The sequence below is a fragment of the Pecten maximus genome, chromosome 10, assembly GCF_902652985.1.
Source record: "Pecten maximus chromosome 10, xPecMax1.1, whole genome shotgun sequence".
Lineage (NCBI taxonomy): Eukaryota > Metazoa > Mollusca > Bivalvia > Pectinida > Pectinidae > Pecten > Pecten maximus.
In genome coordinates this window covers 39,763,584-39,785,504 of record NC_047024.1, presented here as the reverse complement: position 1 = coordinate 39,785,504, position 21,921 = coordinate 39,763,584, and the positions used below count along the sequence as shown (strand labels likewise).

The following is a 21,921-nucleotide window of genomic DNA, read 5'->3' as shown; positions in this document are numbered from 1 at the left end:
CACAAAGACATCTTTTAAGTGCCCAGTTTCATAAATAGAGAATATCTAACAGTGTCCTCAGTAATACCAAATATATTTCACGAATGGGGCTGGTATTTTAATATTTTTCACGAGTGTAAAATATCAAAATACTAGCCACATGAGCGAAAAAATATGAGTGTTTCTAAGACAACTGTTAGATATTCTATCTATTATATTCTTCTAGCAAACTATACCGGGTTATGCAGCTTTCAATTTTCCCCGTTGTCGTTTGTACGCAATGACTTGATTAGACAAATCAAAAGAGTGATATATTTCACTAGTAAAACATATAAGAAAAAGCGATAATATATCAGAAAAAGTGATATTTTTTTTCACTAATGAAATTTCGACTGAGAATTTATCGTGATATATAAATAGAATGAATAATTTTTGATATTTCACTGGTGAAAATAAAATAAAAAGAGCTGATTATCGGCAATTGTTTCATTAATTAATCAATCACAAGAAAAACTTCAATTAAAACAAATACTTTTTAGTATGTCAATATCCTGAACAAAGTACACAAAATACATTTAGATATGAATTTGATAATAGAATATCCCGAATGAGAACAAGTATTAAATATAATATTGAGACTCTTTTGTGATACTTAGGACATCAAAGTAAAAGTATTGATATCTTGTTTGCCCTATGGAAAACGCGTATACAGTCAAACCTGTATTTAGCGGCCATCCAAGGGACCGACAGATATTGGCTGTTTAAGACAGGTAGCTGCTTAAACCAGGTTGGCCAGAACCGGCCTGTTGCCCAATTCTTTTTTCAACAGTTTATTGAATTTATCATATCAAAATGCATTTATTGATATTGATAACAATATACCATGTACAGTGTATTTTGAAATGAAAACCTACAAAGATCAAAGTTTTGATGCATTTGATAAAAATACCTGGTCATGTGATCATCGCAGATGTTTACTTCCGGATAAAATGGCCGCTTAATACATGACGATACAACGACCCGGGACAGATTTTTGTGGCCGTTGGCCGCGTTAGACAGGTGACCGTTTATTTAAGGTTCATTATATAGTAATTTCCGTCGGGCGGACCACAAACTAGCCGCTTAAGAGAGGTGGCCGCTTATTCAAGGTGGTCGTTGGATCAGGTTTGACTGTATTTGACACGTGTGTCTATGAGATAACATAGTACGAAGCGAGCCTAGTTATCGAACATCTAATAAAATCAACCGTCCGAGATATTTAACCCCATAAGGACAGAAATACGGACGGACACATTTGAAGCATCCACTGAACAGTCAATTATTGTTGAGCCTTTTACGATTAATAACACTCGTATTAAATCGTCATATTGCCTGACACTCGCAATCTAACCACATAACAAACGGATGTTAGTTATCTTTTAAATAAAACATTATTTAACTATTATGACCAAATACTAGTTTATCGACATATACTCAATTTTCCTGTCGGATAATAAATTGAGGTAATTTTGTGTGCGTCCTTCTGCCGATAGTTTGCCGGTAAATGTCAGCTCGTTGTTTGAGCAACAGCTTGGGCGACATGTAGCTATCATATCGTGTATTCAGTCGGTGGCGAGGAGACACGGGTTCAGTTGATAACGGAGTCATTTAACAATATTCTACCAGTTTATAACAGACGGAGGAACTCGTCATATTCAGGTCAGTCAAAGTGTTGTGTATATAGTATACAAGTTTGAATTATGTCATTGTTTATGTATAAGACAAATGATTAAGACAAACGATAGACAAGTAATTTCAAGCATGTGTTTAATGTTTCTATAACATTCATTGTGCTTTGGTGAAGGTAAATAAGTAAACAGAAGGACAGGTAAACTATAAGATGGACATGTAATCTATCAGAGAGACAGGTAAACTATCAGAGAGATAGGTAAGGTATCAGAGACAGGTAAACTATCGGGTAGACAGGTAAACTATCGGGTAGACAGGTAAACTATCTGACAGTCAGGTCAACTAAATGATAGGCAGGCAGGGTAACAAATAGAAGATAGGTAAATTGTCAGACTGGTAAACTAACAGACATACAGATAAAATGTCAGACAAAGTCAGATAGGTAAACTTTCCGACAGGTAAACTATTATCCAAAACAAAGTAGCCAATACCAGTTACAAGGGGGACCGGGAAGAAAATGGTTACAAAGCAAAGCTACCAATTTAAGTTGAATTTAGTCGCCTCCCATTAATACAATGGAGTGAAATATGACTGAAGATGAAATAGAATAAGTCATTACTTGTATTAAATAACCTAGACTCTTTCGTGCAAGGCAAACGAAGCTGGACTGTAATATGGCCTTGATAAAATAATCCAGAATTCGATATACAACAAAATATTACCAGAAGATAATTTTTTCAGCATACACGTCTGTACCGGGTATAAATCAATTTTACGTTTTTACTTGTTTAGTGCGATGCATTTCTATTTGTAAGCGTAGTTTGCTAATGTATTTGTCCAATTACGTACCCTATGGCCGTTATGATTACAATTAAGCCAAATTAAATGAGATTTTCCTTTTCTCATGCTAAAAGCTCAAAGCTATACAATTTCCACAAACTGTAATTGATAAAAATGTGTTAAACGTAATGATCCGGTAAACATTTGCCTTTAATTTCCGTAATAAGGTGATTTTTTTTCTGCGAATAAATGTATTGATACCAGCTGAGCTTGAATTCATTGTTTGCATTCATGCACATGTATTGTGAAAATCCTTGATATGTTTTGCTATCGATGACAAAAGATGAAATGATATGGATTTTGCTTATCGATCAACCGAGACAAACAGAACAATAACTACACGATAATCAAATTGAAACATTCCATTAACAACCTTAAATTATTTAAATTGAAATGAATATATCTCAATATTTCTATAGGTTCTGACTCGTGTGATCTGGAAACCACGTGGCATCGAATATCCGTATTGAAAACGTATTGAGATTCCCAATAACTGTCCCGCTGTGATTACGTAAATGGGGATTAACGAACCAGATCGATTGGAATATTTGATTTTGATATTATTTTATAATATTTGAGAAAAATCGTATATAATATAGTTGTATATTTTAATCACTTACCGTAATTTCTTGTGTATTGCATATGCCTTAGATTGCTGTCATATACCAAATTAATTGTTTTATAGATCAAAGTTTGCAGATAGCGAGGTCTGGCATATTGTGATATTGCCCGCGGGTTATCTTAATTATCATGAGTTGCACACTGTCATAGGAATCTCATTTGTACCTAGTCGTTTACGGTATCAGATAACTCGCACTGTTACAAGTAATGTTTCGTTAAATAAAAATATATCTAAAGGTTTGAAAACTTAAATCATTAGATTCCATTAGAATCATATGTTTGTTTGTTTTGTGTGTTTTTTTTTTTTTTTGTCTCTTTTTTTTTTTTTTTTTTTGGTTTTTTTTTGTGTGTTTTTTTTGTTTTTGTTTTTGTTTTTGTTTTTATTTATTTATTTATTTTTTGTCTATATGACTTAGACTATCGTAATTACGTATTGGATATAGTCCTATGGCTGGCAGTGTTTTATGGTGTCTGAAAATCAGATAGAGAGATACCCACAGAAGACATTTTTAATATTTTAGCTCGTATAACCTGCGGACAGTACATAGAAGCTAACGGTATATGCCTTTCGAGACTACTATGCATTCCTTTCAAATGTCACAGGTCCACAGAGAGCATTATTTAAAAGGCCATTGAGGCTGTTTGATATATAGAGTAAGTGGTGGTTTGAGCGATGCATTGTCCGGATCACTCGCGGGGATCTCGAGGTCGGAAGAACACTGTCAGTTAATCTACTGCATGTTTTTTTAAGTATCTTATTTTAAGAAACTACAAACGGAATCATATTTACTCCAAAATTGTAAATCGAGAACAAAATTTGAAATTTGGATACGACCAGGCGTTCCGGAAGGGTAAGTATCTTCTTCTTCATCGTTTACAACCATTTTATAGATTTAAATCAAATTCATGTAACGTCCTCAAGGTGGGAACCGGGGTAGTGATAACCAGTACGCACTCATCTAACTGCATTACACAGGGAAATAGAATGTTTTTGCAGAAAAATGGAAGATTTAGTTTTTAGTTTTAGATAATGTATGTAGTTGGATAATGATAGTATGTTTGAGTATTGACATCGAGAATACGTGACAAGATATTTAATGTTAATGATCTCTACGATATATAGAGGACATTGATTGATTTTCCACATCACATTTATTTCACGAGTATGAAAAAAAATATATATATCGATCTTATACGAGTGTTGTTAGGGTTAGAAAATAAACAAAAGATATATCTGCTGCCTCATTTCAGCACTTAAAATCTGTAGTTTTTTTTGTCTGCTTCTATTTTTTGTTAATGTATCCTTGGCGCCCGTCCTCAAATCACCTTGGCTTTTGCGGGAGCTTTAAACTACATAGGGGGGAAAAAAACTAGTACTTTATTCGAGTTTGTTTCACATTTTGTTTTATGACTAACAAAAAGTCTATTTCTTCTAAAATAAATAACATTGGCCCATATGCAGATGATTTACCTCCATGAAAATAGCTTCTATCTGTGTCGACAGTACAGGTCATTGTTTGTGTAGGAGATATGATATCATACTTGCAGCCGTTCCTCTGATACAGATATTTTTTAATTATCAACGACAATAAAACGGTTGTTATTAGTTATATTTGCACAGTTCCTGTTAAATCAGACAAAATTACGGGAAAATTGGCATATTATATAAAGTATGCACGAAAACTACTTTCAGTAATTAATCCCCCGAGAGCTGCAATTTTGACGAATAAACACATTATCAATATGGATGAGGTTTGACCCCGTCCAGAAAATTTGTTACTTACTTGTTTCCGATGTGAAAATGCACCATGGGAAATCTTCCGTGTCTGTCGGATATCCAAAGGTCGTGACTTTCCAGTGGGAAATATCCTTTACAATGTACATATAATTATGTGTCCATTTTTTATGATGTGCAGAATAATGTCAACATCACTCACTCAGACGTTATTTTTTAAATAGATTCCCGCTTTGTATTTTGGGATTATACATGTACTTGCTACAGCTACCTCTTGTAAACAAACTATTGTATATTTTTATTCTGTTCTATTGTTCTAATTGTATTAACCATTGGACAAGTATAATGTTTATTTTGGTCATTTTGTGTCTTTAAGACATCAAATCCCATTTTAACAGTATTTTTTTTATTATATTTTTTACTTAACAAATATTCATCTTCATGAATCTTCATATCCATCTTGCCAACAAGAGTGATTAATATAAGTCGATATAACTGGTTTCGCAAATGTTGTTAACAAAATCGAAGTACATATACATCTCGATCCATTAATTTGTTTTTATTGTTACACGTATATGGTAATTTGAATATTAATAGATATCGAAGAAAATGTTCGATTGAGGATTATTTATGGATACATGTATGTCGTATGAAATTGAAAAGTGGTTCAAATTCTGTTCTAAATGAATTGCTGCTGTATTATACTTCTAATGTATAGTTTTTATATTTCATAGGTACTATTTCGCGATTGTCCCGTCGGACTAAGCCACGTCACGAAAAAATATAAACATGCGCTGGGTCACGTAGAAATATGACAAAATTAGACACTTAATTATAAACATGCGCTGGGTATGTATTTTAGCAGTATATTGCTTGACCGTGAATATAGCGAAATAAAATGCCCCGCGAAAATTACCAACTACATGTATACCGTAATTAACTTTAAACGAAGTTCTCCGCTGTCAGGTTCAATATCCACTGTATATACATGTATATATGTATATATATAATGCATTGTTCACTGATGTCGCAATTAACTGCAAGATGAAAACTTTACAACATTAGTCCAAAAGTCAGATCGATGATACTAACAATTTCTAACAATAGTCAAGAACAACATATCGTTATCCCAATAGTGGACAACTGGAATATTAACCAATCAACACTCGCGATAATCTACATCGGAAGCAATAGCTGAATATAACGGAAGTAATAAAATAAACGCTGAAAATTTCAATCAGCGTAGCAATAACGTCTGACACTTACACAGACTGGACTGCCACTGTAGGATCAAGCACCCCGTCATTTCCACCATTTTAACTGGCATCGACTGGTAATTAAATTCCCCAGTTCTTGATATGAAGATGGTATTTCCATTCCATTTCGTGATGTTTACTACCAAGAATTTGTAATTTTTGCAAGCCTATGGCATCTTATGTAGAAGTCTATGTAAATAATAAGAAAAAAATATATACTTTTGCCACATGGTCAATATTTGTATTCACTATGGGAGCCCGAAAGCTTAATATCTTTATACAAATCACTAGCATGCCCTATTGTTGAAATAATTTTACGCCTTTAGGTCGAAACAATGATAGTCTATTCATATCAGAAATTAAAGCAAGTGTAATTGTTAGGATAATGGCAATAATCGGTTTTATAGCATATACATGAATGTATTTACCTCAACACCATACCTTTTAATCAATCGAAATTAATAGAATTCGTTTTAGAATTTCAAAATTATGTCGACAATTTTTTTTTTTTTTTGCTCGTATGGCTCTGGTAAAATCCTTAAACCGTTTGATTTGCACAAGCATAAAATATTCTTAAAAAGAAAAAAAAGAAAGCTGAAGGCGAAAGGGCTCGGTCAACATGGAATAAGCATTTATATTTATTCGTTATATATTTTAGAAAGTATGCCAATAGTGTTTTTTGAAATTGTTGCTCTCTTGTCATATAGTCAGGGATTAGATAGATCTGATAATGAAGCATATATACAATACATAATGTACAGTGTTCTAAGGCCACCGAGCCTCTTCATTAATATGCCAACGCTTTTTTTCAATTATTGTATATCCCGAGATAAACTCTGTACAGGATGGTATGATCGGCTTTGCCTTGGTGGTCTTTTCTCCTAGGAGTACAATGCATTAAGCCTTTAAATGTAAATTAATACCATCAATACACGTGTCGTGTTTAATTCCAATGAGGCTTGGTCATTCGTCATGAGTTGCGTTGGTGTCAATTATCTGGCAATAATTCCATATGAAAAAAATTATTGTCTACCGTCACGATATCCACTCGCGAGTGTTTATATATTCATTAAATTATAACAGTGTCTAGACGATTGGATATCCATGCTATTTCCTTTTATGTATTGTACTTTATAACAATCAAATCCACACGACAATGAAACGAGAATGGAATACATTAGCACGGTGATGTTTTATTCTGTAAAATTTGCAAATATATGACAACCGTTAATGATAAGTTTCATGAGCTCGACAATATGCATTTTCAACTGAATGCAGATCTGATCTACAAATCCCTGAAGATGAGTTCAGCAAAACACTATTAGTCATGCATTTCACTTGAAAGGTGTGTCCAGTCTAGAGCGTTCAGAGTATGTTGGACTGGAGCTCAGATCATCGCCATTCAAAGAGTATGGGATATGGGGCTCTTTCATATCTGATCTCTGTTAACAACAGTCAAGCAAAGTGAGATAGTTCATCGTTTACAAAGGTAGGATGTGTATTTGTTTGTTAATTTTCTATTGATTCAAACATATTTTATTGTCAAAACGTACAAAGGGATTGGGCACAAGTTTTTGCAACTTATCAACGCCCTTCAATTTTCTTTTTCTTTCTTTTTTGTTTTGTTCTTTTATGTTTTTTTTTTTTTTTTTTTTAACGAACAGTGACACAAGGTTTGACGAAAACGAGTCACATCACAATGAAGAAACAATGGTGGTTGACACAGGAATCGCATTAATTTATAATACTGTTTCGTTCGTGTTAAATATATATTCTTAGTTGTTCATTTTCGCTCTCAGTTGCTCTGCAATATGCCATGCCAAAAGCGACGGCTCAGGTACCGCCATATTCAGATTAAATTAGATGCACATCTAACGAATCTCAAGTTCTCCGAACCGTTGAATTGACTGGCCTTGTTTGTCATTCCTCTGTGAGCCTCAAAATAAATCATCAACTAAGCGATTGGTAAGGTTTGTTTTCCCGACATCAAACAAACAGCTAGATGTATATGCCTAGGGTTTTGCCACGACATATTCCATTGATGCAGAGAACGAACTTGAACGTAGCCCCATAGGCATAGGGGATGGGTAGCGTTTAATATTGATATGCATGTATATTTAAGAGGTAATTAATTATCTGTAGTTGTAGAAATAACTGCTTCCCAATTGACCATGTTTACATGCCCGGTTCATTCGATATCCAATGACTTGTTTCTGTTATTACGTTTCTCGGAGCAGATATCGATTACTGAAGGGAAAATAACAACAAAAGGTTTCAGGAGATTCTGCATGACGAAGACCATGGAAAAAAAGTTTGTTCATCGAAACCATATTCTCCTTAGAGAAAATCAAAGTTTACTGTGTGATATGTAGTGAGACGTGTTTGACACTTATTGCCATACCTAGTGGTACCAACAAGGTTACTTCAACCCTAGCTTACACTTTAGGATGTGATTTTACCCTGATGTGACCTAGATTTTCAAGGCGGATGTTGCGGATGATGCAGAAGACGCCTTCCCTTGCTGAACATCTGGTCTTTGAACTGTGCATTATCAAGGAACTTCACGTGATCTAGTTGTGTTCTGTTCTCGTTTGATGGATATGAGCTTGGATTGTAGCTATATTTTCATGGCGATGTTTTCCTTGTTTTGTTTGTTTATTTTTCCAAACAATCACCTCTGTGTTTTTCAGAAACCTCACAATGCGTTGTTTTGAAGCGGCATACCTGATAGTCCTATCCATAACGAGAACAGTAATCAGTGAATGTAAGTACAAAGTGAGCTTAAAGAAGAGAAAGCATGTTATGATCGCTTCTGAACTCCTTATTAATTAAATCCTCCAAGGCCGTTTTTCTTTTTCAGAATTATTTTCAATACAGTGTGTTCTTACTCAAATAATGAATTTCATTATTCAACTATTTCTACTGGAAATGATTTAAAATACAATGCATCATTCATAAAATTACTGTTTTATTCTAAACCGGATTTCATATAAGGTACAGTATTACTTGATGTGTTTGTTATGCATTAACTTCTGTTGTTTTGGTGGTTGCTATGGAAACAAGAATATAATAACAACGAATATTGCTGTATGTATTATTGGTACAGTATTGTTCCACGGATCTTTCATGGTTAAACCGTGAAAATCTGTAGCCTTGAAATTATGAAATATTTGGGGTTATAGAATGTTTTACTGTAGAATGATTACAAAATTTTATCATGTTTTTTTGGTGCATGAAAAATAACAGAGATCGACAGGCCAGTCTTCTACGTCATTTCTAACACCATATCAACACTCCCCCCCCCCCCCCCCCCCCCTTTTTTTTTTTTAAAAGAAATTAAAATAGTAAAACTAAATATGAATGAGATAATTATCTCCTGATTGCAAAAGAGCCACGGATAAATACTATTTGATTTTGATTTTTCACTTGCACGCTTTATTTGCTTATACATTTAAATCTATTGATATAGTATTGCGTCGTGAAGTATAGAGGTTATTATAAAAGCGGTCCCGGATTCCGGATCTGGAATCGAGATAACATTAAAGCAGAAGAGTGGTTTCATATATCCAATTGAAAAATCAATTTAACATATATGGAAATAATCGTCCAATTTGTAAATGTTACTTTTAATTTGATAGCTGTTTATTGCATTAATAAAGGATTACAATATCCTGGATGCGGAGTAGCATTTACGGTTAATCGCCCAATATATTTGGAGTTTTATATACCGCTATATGACAGTAACATAGCCATGAAAAAGCTGTTCACGAATTATCATCCGTGGTAAATTGGCCTTTAACAACCAGCCAATGTATTTCTCAATACCCTGGCGAGTATAGAGCCGGAGCTGCCATTTCGGCGCTAAAAGCTTACATACAACATTTTTTGCATTGCCCTAAATCGTACTCATTTTAAGCTGAGTCGATTGGCATTTGAGTGACTGGAAAACAATAAAAATGGTCGAGTTGACGTCTGCACATGATTTACGACTATTTAATTATCATGAAATCTTCCTAGCTCAAATTATTGGTATAATATATATTTTTTTTTTAAATATTCATAAAACATTTTGACCTTAACATTTCAGCCTCAGATATTGACAATGTACACAGCTTCGGTGTCTCCCTTAAACGTTTTGCCTTTTGGTTATATCAATCCCAACTGATTTTTAAGGTTTTCGATGATGTCATCTCTCAGATAGAAGTCTATTCGTCTGACTTTGAATGTGAGTAAGATGAATACAGTATTGTTTACGTAAGAAGTACAAAAACATAAAAGCGAAAAAAAGAGTAATTAATTATAGACAAATTTTAAAACAATTTACCGCCAGATTATGACATTTTTATCAAGCAGGTACTTGTGCTTCTATTTAACAAAGCGTGCTCTGCAATGAAGTTTCTGCAATGAAGTTCTAATGACATCAATAATGAAATCGTGTGGTACGATTGATAGCGTTATTTTGTTGTACATGTTTATTTTGCATGAAGCGATAACACATTCAGATGTATTGTTTTCTGATATGATACTTTTTACACGCAAAATACATCGCTGGGCCTGTGTAATTTGTCCCTTAGGTCACTCTGTTTCTATTTGCCATGTAATCTATTTCACCGGAGAGACGATTTCTATTAAATATAACGAAAATCGAATTGTCATATTAAATAACAATTATCAATACATTATACTAGGACAAAGCAAGAAACAATAGGAGGACCAGTCCCATAAAACTCGGACAATCTGTTATAGGGACAAGTCCAAGTGAATAACACATAAAACTCGGACAATCTGTCATGGCAACCACTGCAATTGAATAGCACATACAACTCGGGCAATCTAATGTCATGGAGACCAGTCCCATTAAATAAAACATAAAATGCGGACAGTATACTTTGTCATTGAGACCAGTACCATTGAATAACATACATAACTTGGACAATCTAATTTGTCCAAGACACTAGTCCCACGAAACAATTTCCACTGAACAATACTCAATGCTATTAAAACCTAATTTGTCGTAGGGACGAATCTCACTAAACCAATACAAAGACAATCTGATTTGCCGGAGAGACCAATCCAACTAAACATTGTACAATATTAGGACAATCTAATTTGCCTGAGAGACCAATCCAACTAAACATTGTACAATATTAGGACAATCTAATTTGCCGGAGAGACCGGTCCTACTGTAGCAGGCCGGGTTTTAAATGTAAATACTGTACATAGTTGTATGGTCGCCTTCTAGCTTCCGGCTAGGGGGAATTTCCCTTTAGCTCAGTTGGTAGAGCGGCGGACCAGTAAGCCGAGGGTCGCGGTTTCGATCCCGGCTGGCTGCACACTGCTACTCCTCGAACTTTTACATTGGTGCCGCAGACCACTCCATGTGAAAGCAAGAGGCTTCCTTGGAGAGAGAACCTGGGTTGGTGTGTTCGGGGGCGAACACGTTTGAAGGAGGGAGTAGTGTAGCAGGCCGGGTTTTAAATGTAAATACTGTACATACATAGTTGTATGGTCGCCTTCTAGCTTCCGGCTAGGGGGAATTTCCCTTTAGCTCAGTCGATAGAGCGGCGGACCAGTAAGCCGAGGGTCGCGGGTTCAATCCCGGCTGGCTGCACACTACTTCTCCTTGAACTTTTACACTACTAATCAACACAAAGACAATCTAATTTGCCGGAGAGACCAATCCAACTAACCATTGTACAATATTAGGACAATCTAATTTGCCTGAGAGACCAATCCAACTAAACATTGTACAATATTAGGACAATCTAATTTGCCGGAGAGACCAATCCAACTAAACATTGTACAATATTAGGACAATCTAATTTGCCGGAGAGACCGGTCCTACTAATCAACACAAAGACAATCTAATTTGCCGGAGAGACCAATCCAACTAAACATTGTACAATATTAGGACAATCTGTTTTGTTGGGGAGACCGGTCCCACTAATCAACACACAATACTAGGGCAATCTAAAGTGTCAATGTACAATATTAGGACCATTATTCTCCCTTGCTTGTTGTTACTTGATACAATTTGTACTTGCATAGTTTTTTTAGTGTCAGACGCTTCAGATATGCAATCCCTTTGTGGCTTAACATACGAAATTGGCGTTAAACTTCGGTACACTTAAGTCTGTCGCATAGAAAAACATTGTAGACAGTGAGCAAGGTCGGGGGCTCAATTTCTCACACAGACGCTTTATTAACAATATATTTAAAATATCTCCCGAACATGGATTAAGAAAAGGCGTAGGTATGTTTATTTCCTGTATTTGACAAGTTTGACGCAAGTTATTTAAATGTTTGGTTTGAGCTTCTCTTTTTAATGTTAAATCAAAGTAAATAATTAATTGAATTCTATGATTATCTACATTAAGTTTTTGATCTTACAAGCTATTATTTTAGAATTGTGTTACTGTTTGTCAATTTGTAAGAGTTCACGTGATATGTTTGTCTGGCATAAGTGTCATTTTCTGCATTTAGTGGCCGTCAGTATATAGGCTGTCAATGGGGTATATATTTGAATGAGCCTTAGTAATATAACCTACTTAGTTTTTGTTATTGTCATAAACAGTTTTTACTTTGTACGCTATTACCAAAGCCCTGAACATAATTGGACATTAAAAGTATGTCATAAAGATTCCTGGGTCTTTCTTTGTGATGTACCACCAACGCACTGATCATAACTAGGACATTGAAGGTATGTCATAAATTTAAGATAATTAAGGATTAACATCAATTATTTTTTCTGTTATACAGTCATAACAGAAAAAACTGGAGTGTACTCTAAATAAACCGTCTTTGGCGAACTCTTTTCTGTGATAAATTATTACGCAACGTCATCGGCCAATCAAAAATGACGTTACATTTCGCAACGTCAAAAATTTTGTTATGGAGGTATAACAAAATTATTTCAGCCAATGAAAATGCGTGTTTCATACAAAATTAAATTATTGTGTTTTTTCGTTATGATTTCCACTTAAGCCCTGAACATAACTGCACGGGACATTGAAAGTAAGTCATAAAGATAATAAGTTTTTTTTCTTTGTGCTGTTTCACCAAAGCCCTGAACATAACTAGGACATTGAAGGTATGTCATATATTTAAGGTAATGAGTATTTTCTTTGTGATTTTCCACTAAAGCCCTGAACATAACTGGGACATTGGAGGTAAAATTCCAGGAAACATTGACATTGACATGTACGACAGATGATCCGTCTCTCCTACCACTGACTTGGTTTTTCATGCACAACGGACACGAGAAGATACTTCCGGACCAGGACCGATGGATGTACAGGACGACAATTACAACGACAACTAGCGCTGAAAACGTAACATCGAGTGTTCTAAAAATAGAATACAGTTCCATAGGCGACACCGGTGGTTACGAGTGCCGTTCCAGTCTTCAGTGGTCAGCGGCAGAGTTTGTTGCTGTACTTTACGGTACGTACAGTTAGACAAAGTAGCTCCAAAATATAACCATGGTTACCGAAACAATGTTCCGTGGCGCGTGACAATACGTATATTTAATCCGGATAGTTTGTGTTACATAAACTGTCATATATTTCTTATTATGACGTCACACGCCCCGTTGTCACATAATTTATTTCGCATAAAGTGACTGTTTCCTAACGCTTTACTTTTTATCTAGTATAGACTTAGACCACATACAGTAGGCAAACACTTTTATTAACAAACATGGACTATTTTAACCTATGATCACATATATCACTTGCCTCAGGAAAACATGTGCTAATAGAGAACTTTACGTCGATCAAGCGAACCAACGTAACTAATTAGTACCAACAGTATTTATAAGTTTTATGAGTTTATGTCCTTTTTGCTTACACGTATTAGCTTTTGTATTTACTTAAGCAAAGTGTAAAATAAAAGAAAAATCAGGAATTATGTTCTATTTCTCAAAACAACAAGCCTCGTCTATCGGGTTAGGATCCCACGGCCTCTTGATTAGAAATCAGATGTAACATCCGTTACGTTGATTTTAGTGATTTCGCCATTCATCATCATATATTTTTATTATTTTTTTTAAATCGTTTCCTTATATAAGGATGCTATATCATTGTCGGAAAAAAAGTTTTTAATGTTTTGGACACACCCACCTTCACACCAACACTCCATATAAAAAATTGCCACGTTGGCAATCGCAATGGTCACCTTAATAAGATAATAATGTTGAATTTCACACACGAATAATTATCTACTAATTTGCACAAAACAAGTCATGTGATATATCAAAATGTTAGTTTGGACAAAACGTTTCTTAAAACCAATACTTTAATCAATAATCGCCAATAATTTGCTGTAGATGTTAATGGTTTCTTCTGTAGGGTTACTTTTAAGGAAGATGTACCACGGAATAAGTAACATAAATAATCAAACCTGGAAAATAACCATACTGTTATGTTCACAGGTGTCTGTTGCAGACGATAGGGACATTAGATTTTGTTTTACCCGATTTGACCTATGTACGAATAAACACTAATTTTGTTATAACCTTGAAATGTAAATGGTTGCTATGAAAAATACTACACAAATATGGCATAAAGGGATTAAGAAGGAAGGTTTTTAAGGTAAATTGTTAAACCTGTAAGTTTTTGCTCTTTTTCAGAAATATTCATCTTTCATCCCAAACTCAAAGTTGCCCCTTAACGCTGTTGACGGAACAACACATGAAGATATACTTTCCTTTGGATATAAACAATGTATGAAAATAACCTACAAAATGTGACAATTACAAATCAAATTACCAAGGGAGAATACCCATATACAATTTCAATCGTGCGTGTCTTATGCTATAGTTTTTGAAGGGAGAGTATCGAATTTGAAATAATTTATACTCGTATCTGAAGTTATATACGGAAGATGTGGTGATCAATTTAAAATGATATGAATTATTACATATCAAGATATTTTCTTTTGTGCAGATACGTGTGTAGATAAAGGAAAAACAGAGAGTATATTTGTGCCAGGGTAAGTATACAGACGGCCTTATCATTTCTCATAGTAATAGAATAGCATTTTTTGTTGATGTGGAATAATGCTAAAAAGATTATCTAATTCTGCGATACTGGACGACTGTCAATTTAGCACAAAAAATCCTTCTTCATTGTATGATAATGCAGTATATTACTTAAGAAAAATAATTTAGCTGGGTTTATCGACCAAAATACAGCCTAGGTTTTTTTCGGGTGAGGTCTCCAAGTATTTAATTTTTAAAGAAAAAGAATATACTTTTTATATAATAAACAGGATTGTATAATGTAATGCTATATGTGAATGTTAAACTACATGTAATATCAATGAAATAGTCAAAGGCATATCATCAATTAAAAGTTATTTCCACTTTCAATAAAGTGATATGTTTTTAACGATTTTATAAAAATTACTTTAGTTAGAGAGATAACGCCATATTTACAGGTTTACAATGAATATTGAATCAATTTCACTTCTATGTCGGAATGTTCATGGTTATCATACATAACTGTCATATTAATATCTACATAAACATATAATATATATGATTATAAAAGTAATAAAAACAAGCATGAAATATTGATGCAGACCATCTACTGTACATGTAAAAAAAAACATCCCGGGTCATTAAACTGTTTTTTTTTTATTGATAAATCAATAAAAGCAACAAGCAGTACAACAACATTGATGCAAATAGTTGGGTACATATTAAGTATTTCTATAGTCGACAGCGCGACGTTGTAGATGGCAATATGGCCATCTAAGGAATTATATAAAACCACTTCGAGAATATAAACATCGGCAAAATAAATTGCTATTGACGAACATATCGCTATTGTTGTCAAATATTTATTGGATTTTGATCAGAAGATTATTGTACGGTAATTTTCGTCAGTTTTTGATTGAAGTATATTTTGGCTTATATTTATGCTACAAATGGAATATAAAAAAAATTTAATATCAAAAATGTTTTGTCTGTTTTTCATTGGAACCGTTCCACGAAGAAATTACAGCAGGTGTTTAATTCCTCATAGTAACTTACTAATTAATTAGTAATAAGTTGATAAGAATGGTTCTTTTCTTCTTGTCAACAATTGGCTATTATTGTTGGTTTTGAAATGTATGCACCCAAAGGGAGAGGCACTATTTAGCCATATCCTGATGACTAATAAATCCTTTTGGTTTAATTGAAAATGAGAAAAAATGAACTTGCCTCGACTGTATAAAATTGCCATCAGAAATATTGCGCATATTTAATTGAGCTTTAGAAACGTGCAGTTAATTGTAGAAAACGTGCAGTTAAATTGAAGTTTAAAACCGAATATTTTAAGCTACCTTTACTGAAATTGTATCAATTATATCTATTTATTACATTTTTTACCAGTGAAATATCAAAAATTATTCATTCTATAAAAGTGATATTTTTCACTAGTGAAGAAATATCACTTTTGCTGATTTGACCAATCAAATTAAAGATTAGAAAATACCAAAATAATTGACCAATCAGAAAGCCCGACATACATGTCAGCACCTGGCAGGGCAAACTACTTTTTTTGTTTACAAATTATCGCTGTAGTCCTAGTTAGCATACGGGGTAGGGTTTTTCGTTGATAAAAAATGTAATAAACAGAATATCTAACAGTGTCTTCAGTAAAACCAAATATGTTTCACTCGTGCGGCTAATATTTTTCGTGCGGCTAATATTTTGATAAATATCAAAATATTAGCCCCACTCGTGAAATATATTTGGTATTACTGAAGACACTGTTATATATCCTCTATATATACTGTTGAAAAATGTTAGATGTCTCCCTAACAAATAGGGATGGTTGACCAGTGTGTATTTTGACACTCTATTATCATTCTAGAAAAGGATGTATTTTCGTGAGTAATGATATGGTGCGAGATATCCCATGTGACGACATCATGATCTCTAATTGGAAGGACCAGTTAGTCGCCTCTGATGTTATAGACAGATATGTTTACCACCACGGAATTGGAGGGATAGGGGAGCAGCATTTTCTGATAAGTAAGTGATAGAGTAACTTTTATTTTTCGTGTAAGGGAAAGGGGTCCTGCTTATTCAGTATTTAGTAAAATCTGACAAAATCAATATCTCCCGAAGCAGTTTTGACGATTTTTTATCTAAAGAAATTATTGATTAATTGATATAAAAATCATTTATGAAACAAAAACAAACATTACAGTAAGCTAACTTATTTTCGCGTGCGATTAATTTTCGCGTATTTCTTGGGCAATTAAAATTCACGAAAATTAACTGATGCAAAATAATCTCAATCACTGATACATTAGGCTTTTTATGGCTGTTAATCGCGAAATTAAATCGCCGCGAAAATGTCGTTAGGCGTGAAAACAGGAAATTAAGCAACCGCGAAAATAAGTTTGTTACAGTATATCAATTGTCGTAAATAAACAGAAACATATTTCTAGTATTGGGGTCTTCCTTTGGAATAATACAAAGTAGGAATGTGGTTAGCTACTGTGTGATAACTGTCCGTCGCTTGTAATGTTTCTTCCAATATTTTATGTTACGCATGCGCATGCCAATGTTTAAACGTTAAATGTCCCTCACAATTAAATTTGGATCAAGTGTTTAATATCCTCAAATGTTAAACTTGTCTGCTCATCACTAATCAATTTATCATATAATCAGATCTATTTACTCGGCTCCATGTTTTATTCTAATAAAAGATTGTTAGCAAATTATAATTTTCATTGATATGTTGATTTTATTTTCAACGTTGAGCGAGCTTTTCAACATTGTCATGGAATTATGTCTTTGAAGTGGTAGTATTTACCTTGTGTTGATATTTAATTTTCCCTAGGGCTGACAAACGATGGCAGAAACTTTCATTGGAAAGACTTTATAAGGGACAAGTCCAGACGCCTAACATATACAGCCTGGTATTTATTTATTCATTTACTTGAAATTTGTATAATCATGATCTAATTTGGAAATAATCTATCAAACATAGATTATGGTTTTTCATATGCTACAATATGTAGTTTTCTTTCTTTTACAGAGTAAAATATAGGGCCTAGTAAGTAAAAACGACGGTATGGTCCAATATAGGCACAAGATCCTAACAGATGTTCGCTTAATGCGCATTTCTAGAAATGGATAATTGGTCATGTAGTACAATAGAGACAAGTAATTGTCGAACTTTTGAGGCATTTGGCCCTTTAACCAAACACAGGTAAATTACAGACGATCACATATAGACATAGAACATGAAACAGCTACCGAGGATACGTAGATAAACAGCGAAAAATATCGTTATGTTGCTGTATTGAATGTGTGTTTACTATATTGAGCTCTTGTAGCACACATACGTGTGCTGAGGAAGTAAAAGGATCCAAATCGCCGTTAGTATTCTTTGGTGGTTTTTCAAAAAACAATTCAAGTAAGAATGTTTAAAAAGCATACCATTGACGCATTCATATTTTATCAAATCATTAAGTTTTACAGTATTTTTCCGTTCAAATTAACAAAAAAAATCTTATGATGAAAAAAAAAAAAAAAAAGATCCTGAAGGTATTTATCTGAAAATCTGTAGATATGTAAAATTTTGCTGCTATTGGATGGGGGCTGTTTTACATGGCATTAATTTCAAATAAAGCTGACTAGGATAATTTTCCGTATTTTTTGTTTGTTTTTGTTTTGTTTGTTTGTTTGTTTGTTTGTTTTTATATTTCTCAGGTTGGACTATGATTACGGGGATGAGTACAGCACCTGTGTGTCGATTTCAATCCGAGGAAGATTGTTTTGTTTGTTTGTTTGTTTGTTTGTTTGTTTTTATATTTCTCAGGTTGGACTATGATTACGGGGATGAGTACAGCACCTGTGTGTCGATTTCAATCCGAGGAAGATTGTTTTGTTTGTTTGTTTGTTTGTTTTTATATTTCTCAGGTTGGACTATGATTACGGGGATGAGTACAGCACCTGTGTGTCGATTTCAATCCGAGGAAGAAGTGCCTTCAGTAAATGGGTATATAGCAGGTGTTCTATGAGCTATTCCATCTGTTTGAATTCTACCGAAAAGGAGGAAGAAACAATAAAACGGCGTAAGATTGATAAATGTTTGTTTCTTTCAATAATGTCATTGAAAAATTTGCCAAAATGATTTTCCGGATATAGGAAGTAAGACATGGACTTTGTAAAACAGTTCTCAAGAGAAAATTTTGGAATATTCCCTCCATATTTTTGTGACAAAAGGTGATGTCCATTGCGAGTAACTGTTTATTCTCCTTAACAACCTATAGAGGATACAGATATATAGATAACTTAAAGAAAGAAGGAGGGGGGGGGGGGGGGGGGGGGGGGGGCTTTAAAGGCGTAGTGTTTCGGTCTTATGATTATTTTGATTGTTATGTTTGTATATTGTCAGTGGTAGAAAATTGCCACGATAATAATGATACACTTTATCAACGATAAAAAAAATGTTTAAACATGTAAATCTATGTTCCAGCTACTCTCGTACCTGATACCAATGAAATAAACGTGATATCCCCGAACATCCTTGCCCGCCTGTTCCGGTGTCACCAGACAGGAGAATACATCCTCTCCTATTTTGTGTGTGATCACAGACTAGACTGTATGGATCAGTCGGACGAGGAAGGATGTCTGAAGTCAACTAGTAAGTGTACCAGCCTTCCCTCTGAAATAAGTTCGTAACCTGTTTTGCAATTATGCGTCATTTAATTTTCACAAACATGTGATATAGCTGTAATAATTACCTCCCCTTCAGGAAGTTACGATATACATCGATCATTTGCTCTTGTTTCTATTGTTTGCGTTACAGGCTTCTTATCACAGGGCAAGCATTGAAAATAGGTAATTCCATTTAATTTTGAAACAACATACCCGAGATTGAATGCATGCAAGCATTCTTCAATTTGTTACCCCTAGTTGATTCTATTCAAACAGAAAACAAAACTTCAACGAATGTTTATGAGCATGATCTTCTTAAACAACAGTTTCACTTATATTGATACCTTATTGTGAATCTAGTCATCAGTATATGTGATTCTAGTCATCAGTATGTGTATATCTAGTCATCAGTATATGTGAATCTAGTCATCAGTATATGTGAATATAGTCATCAGTTTATGTGAATCTAGTCATCAGTTTATGTGAATGTAGTCATCAGTATATGTGAATCTAGTCATCAGTATATGTGAATGTAGTCATCAGTTTATGTGAATGTAGTCATCAGTATATGTGAATCTAGTCATCAGTCTATGTGAATGTAGTCTTCAGTATGTGTGGATCTAGTCATCAGTATATGTAAATCTAGTCATCAATATGTGTGGGCTTTTCAGCTATGTCATCGATACTTGTGTGTAATTTTCAAATGTGGCGTGAGTTACCGTAATATTTCAGATGTGCCCTTAATACAATTTATACTTGTTAAATCATACGTCTTTCTTTGCAGGTGAAAGGGATTCGGCCACTTTCCTCTGTGACAATGGCAAATATGTATCCCTGAACCTAGTGTGTGACTTTTATCCTGATTGCTATGACAACTCTGACGAACGTAAATGTTGTGAGTTTATTTTATTTGGATAATAAATTAATCAACGCATATTCATCAATTACTAAGTAATTAATCAGTTAATTATTAGGTTCCACTGTAACGGCTTACATTAACAACTTAAAATAGTCATCAATATAGCGACGAAATTATCAAATTCCACTTCCGCAAAAATGTATAATATATAAGATTGAGAAATTTCTTTTGACGTCATAATTTCTTATTTGACGTCATGGTCCGTACGCATATTACTCCCGTTTTTACTCAATTTTGTGCACATAAGTGTTGGATTACAAATCAATGCATAATCAAAATTTGTTTATACACCATTATCTTTTATCTTTAGCATTGTTTTAATTCATCATTAATTTTAAAATTACATAAACTAATATTCTGCAACTACACACATTTTCATAGACAAATCTCCTTGCTTGTCGCGTCAATGGACATGTCACAGTGGTCAGTGTATCAGTGACTACGATGTTTGTGATGGCGAGGTTGAATGCTGGGACGAATCAGATGAATGGTCATCAACGTGTAATGGTAGGCGTAATCTACAGAACATTTAACGAAATAAGGTCAGATAATCATTGAACTGTCTTCAGATGGCATTTATAGGCAGCATGAATGACAACATGACAAGGATGAATTTAACCAACCAACATTAACATAATTCTCACACATATTACCTAATGTTTAACAATTGCTCTATATGGAAACCTTCAATACAAATTAATAGTTATTTAGAACTTTTCAGTGATGCTAGCCACATCATACAGCTGTTTTGTTCGTTCGTCCAGTATCACTCATTGATGTTAGGAACACCCTAATGCTGTTTCGTCCATCTAGGACTCGTCAGTGATACTATGGACATCACACAGCTGTTTCTTCCTTCTATGACTCGTCAGTGATCCTAGGAACATCATACAGCTGATTCGTCATCCTGACAGTGTCTTGTTCATAACACGAAGTTATCATTTTACTCTCTAAATGTTGGTGAGATTCCTGAATCTATTTTTCATTCACTTCGCGGTTTGAATGTATTTGGTACCTATTGGAGAGGACTGATTTTTAACAATACACATTATTGAAATAAAATCACTGACGTGTCCTAGATTGATGAAAGTGCTGTAGGATGTCACTCCCAATCATCTCTGACGAGTCTACTAGGGACCAACCAACCAATTGTTTTTCCATAGACTTTAGTGGTAACGTTTTGGCGTATTTCATTGAATTCTTGAATTCAATATGACAATTATGGTTTATAACAAAC

General features: G+C 34.1%; 1 protein-coding gene across 2 annotated transcripts in view; it reads left to right on the top strand.

Annotated features, from left to right (window-relative positions):
- The first annotated feature begins 7,495 nt into the window (after positions 1–7,495).
- LOC117336179 (G-protein coupled receptor GRL101-like) overlaps positions 7,496–21,921 on the top strand; it is a 29,550-nt gene continuing 15,124 nt past the window's right edge. Inside the window, exons 1-10 of one of the 2 annotated variants that reach the window (XM_033896576.1) lie at positions 7,496–7,588; positions 8,790–8,863; positions 13,243–13,542; positions 15,045–15,090; positions 16,962–17,122; positions 17,940–18,018; positions 19,025–19,179; positions 19,584–19,751; positions 20,550–20,660; positions 21,066–21,191. In XM_033896576.1, the coding sequence (XP_033752467.1) occupies positions 8,800–8,863; positions 13,243–13,542; positions 15,045–15,090; positions 16,962–17,122; positions 17,940–18,018; positions 19,025–19,179; positions 19,584–19,751; positions 20,550–20,660; positions 21,066–21,191 (1,210 nt within the window). In that variant the 5' untranslated portion in view covers positions 7,496–7,588; positions 8,790–8,799. Of the gene's footprint in view, positions 7,589–8,789; positions 8,864–13,242; positions 13,543–15,044; positions 15,091–16,961; positions 17,123–17,939; positions 18,019–18,814; positions 19,180–19,583; positions 19,752–20,549; positions 20,661–21,065; positions 21,192–21,921 lie in introns of those variants that run through there. The other variant, XM_033896577.1, reaches the window with a different exon arrangement.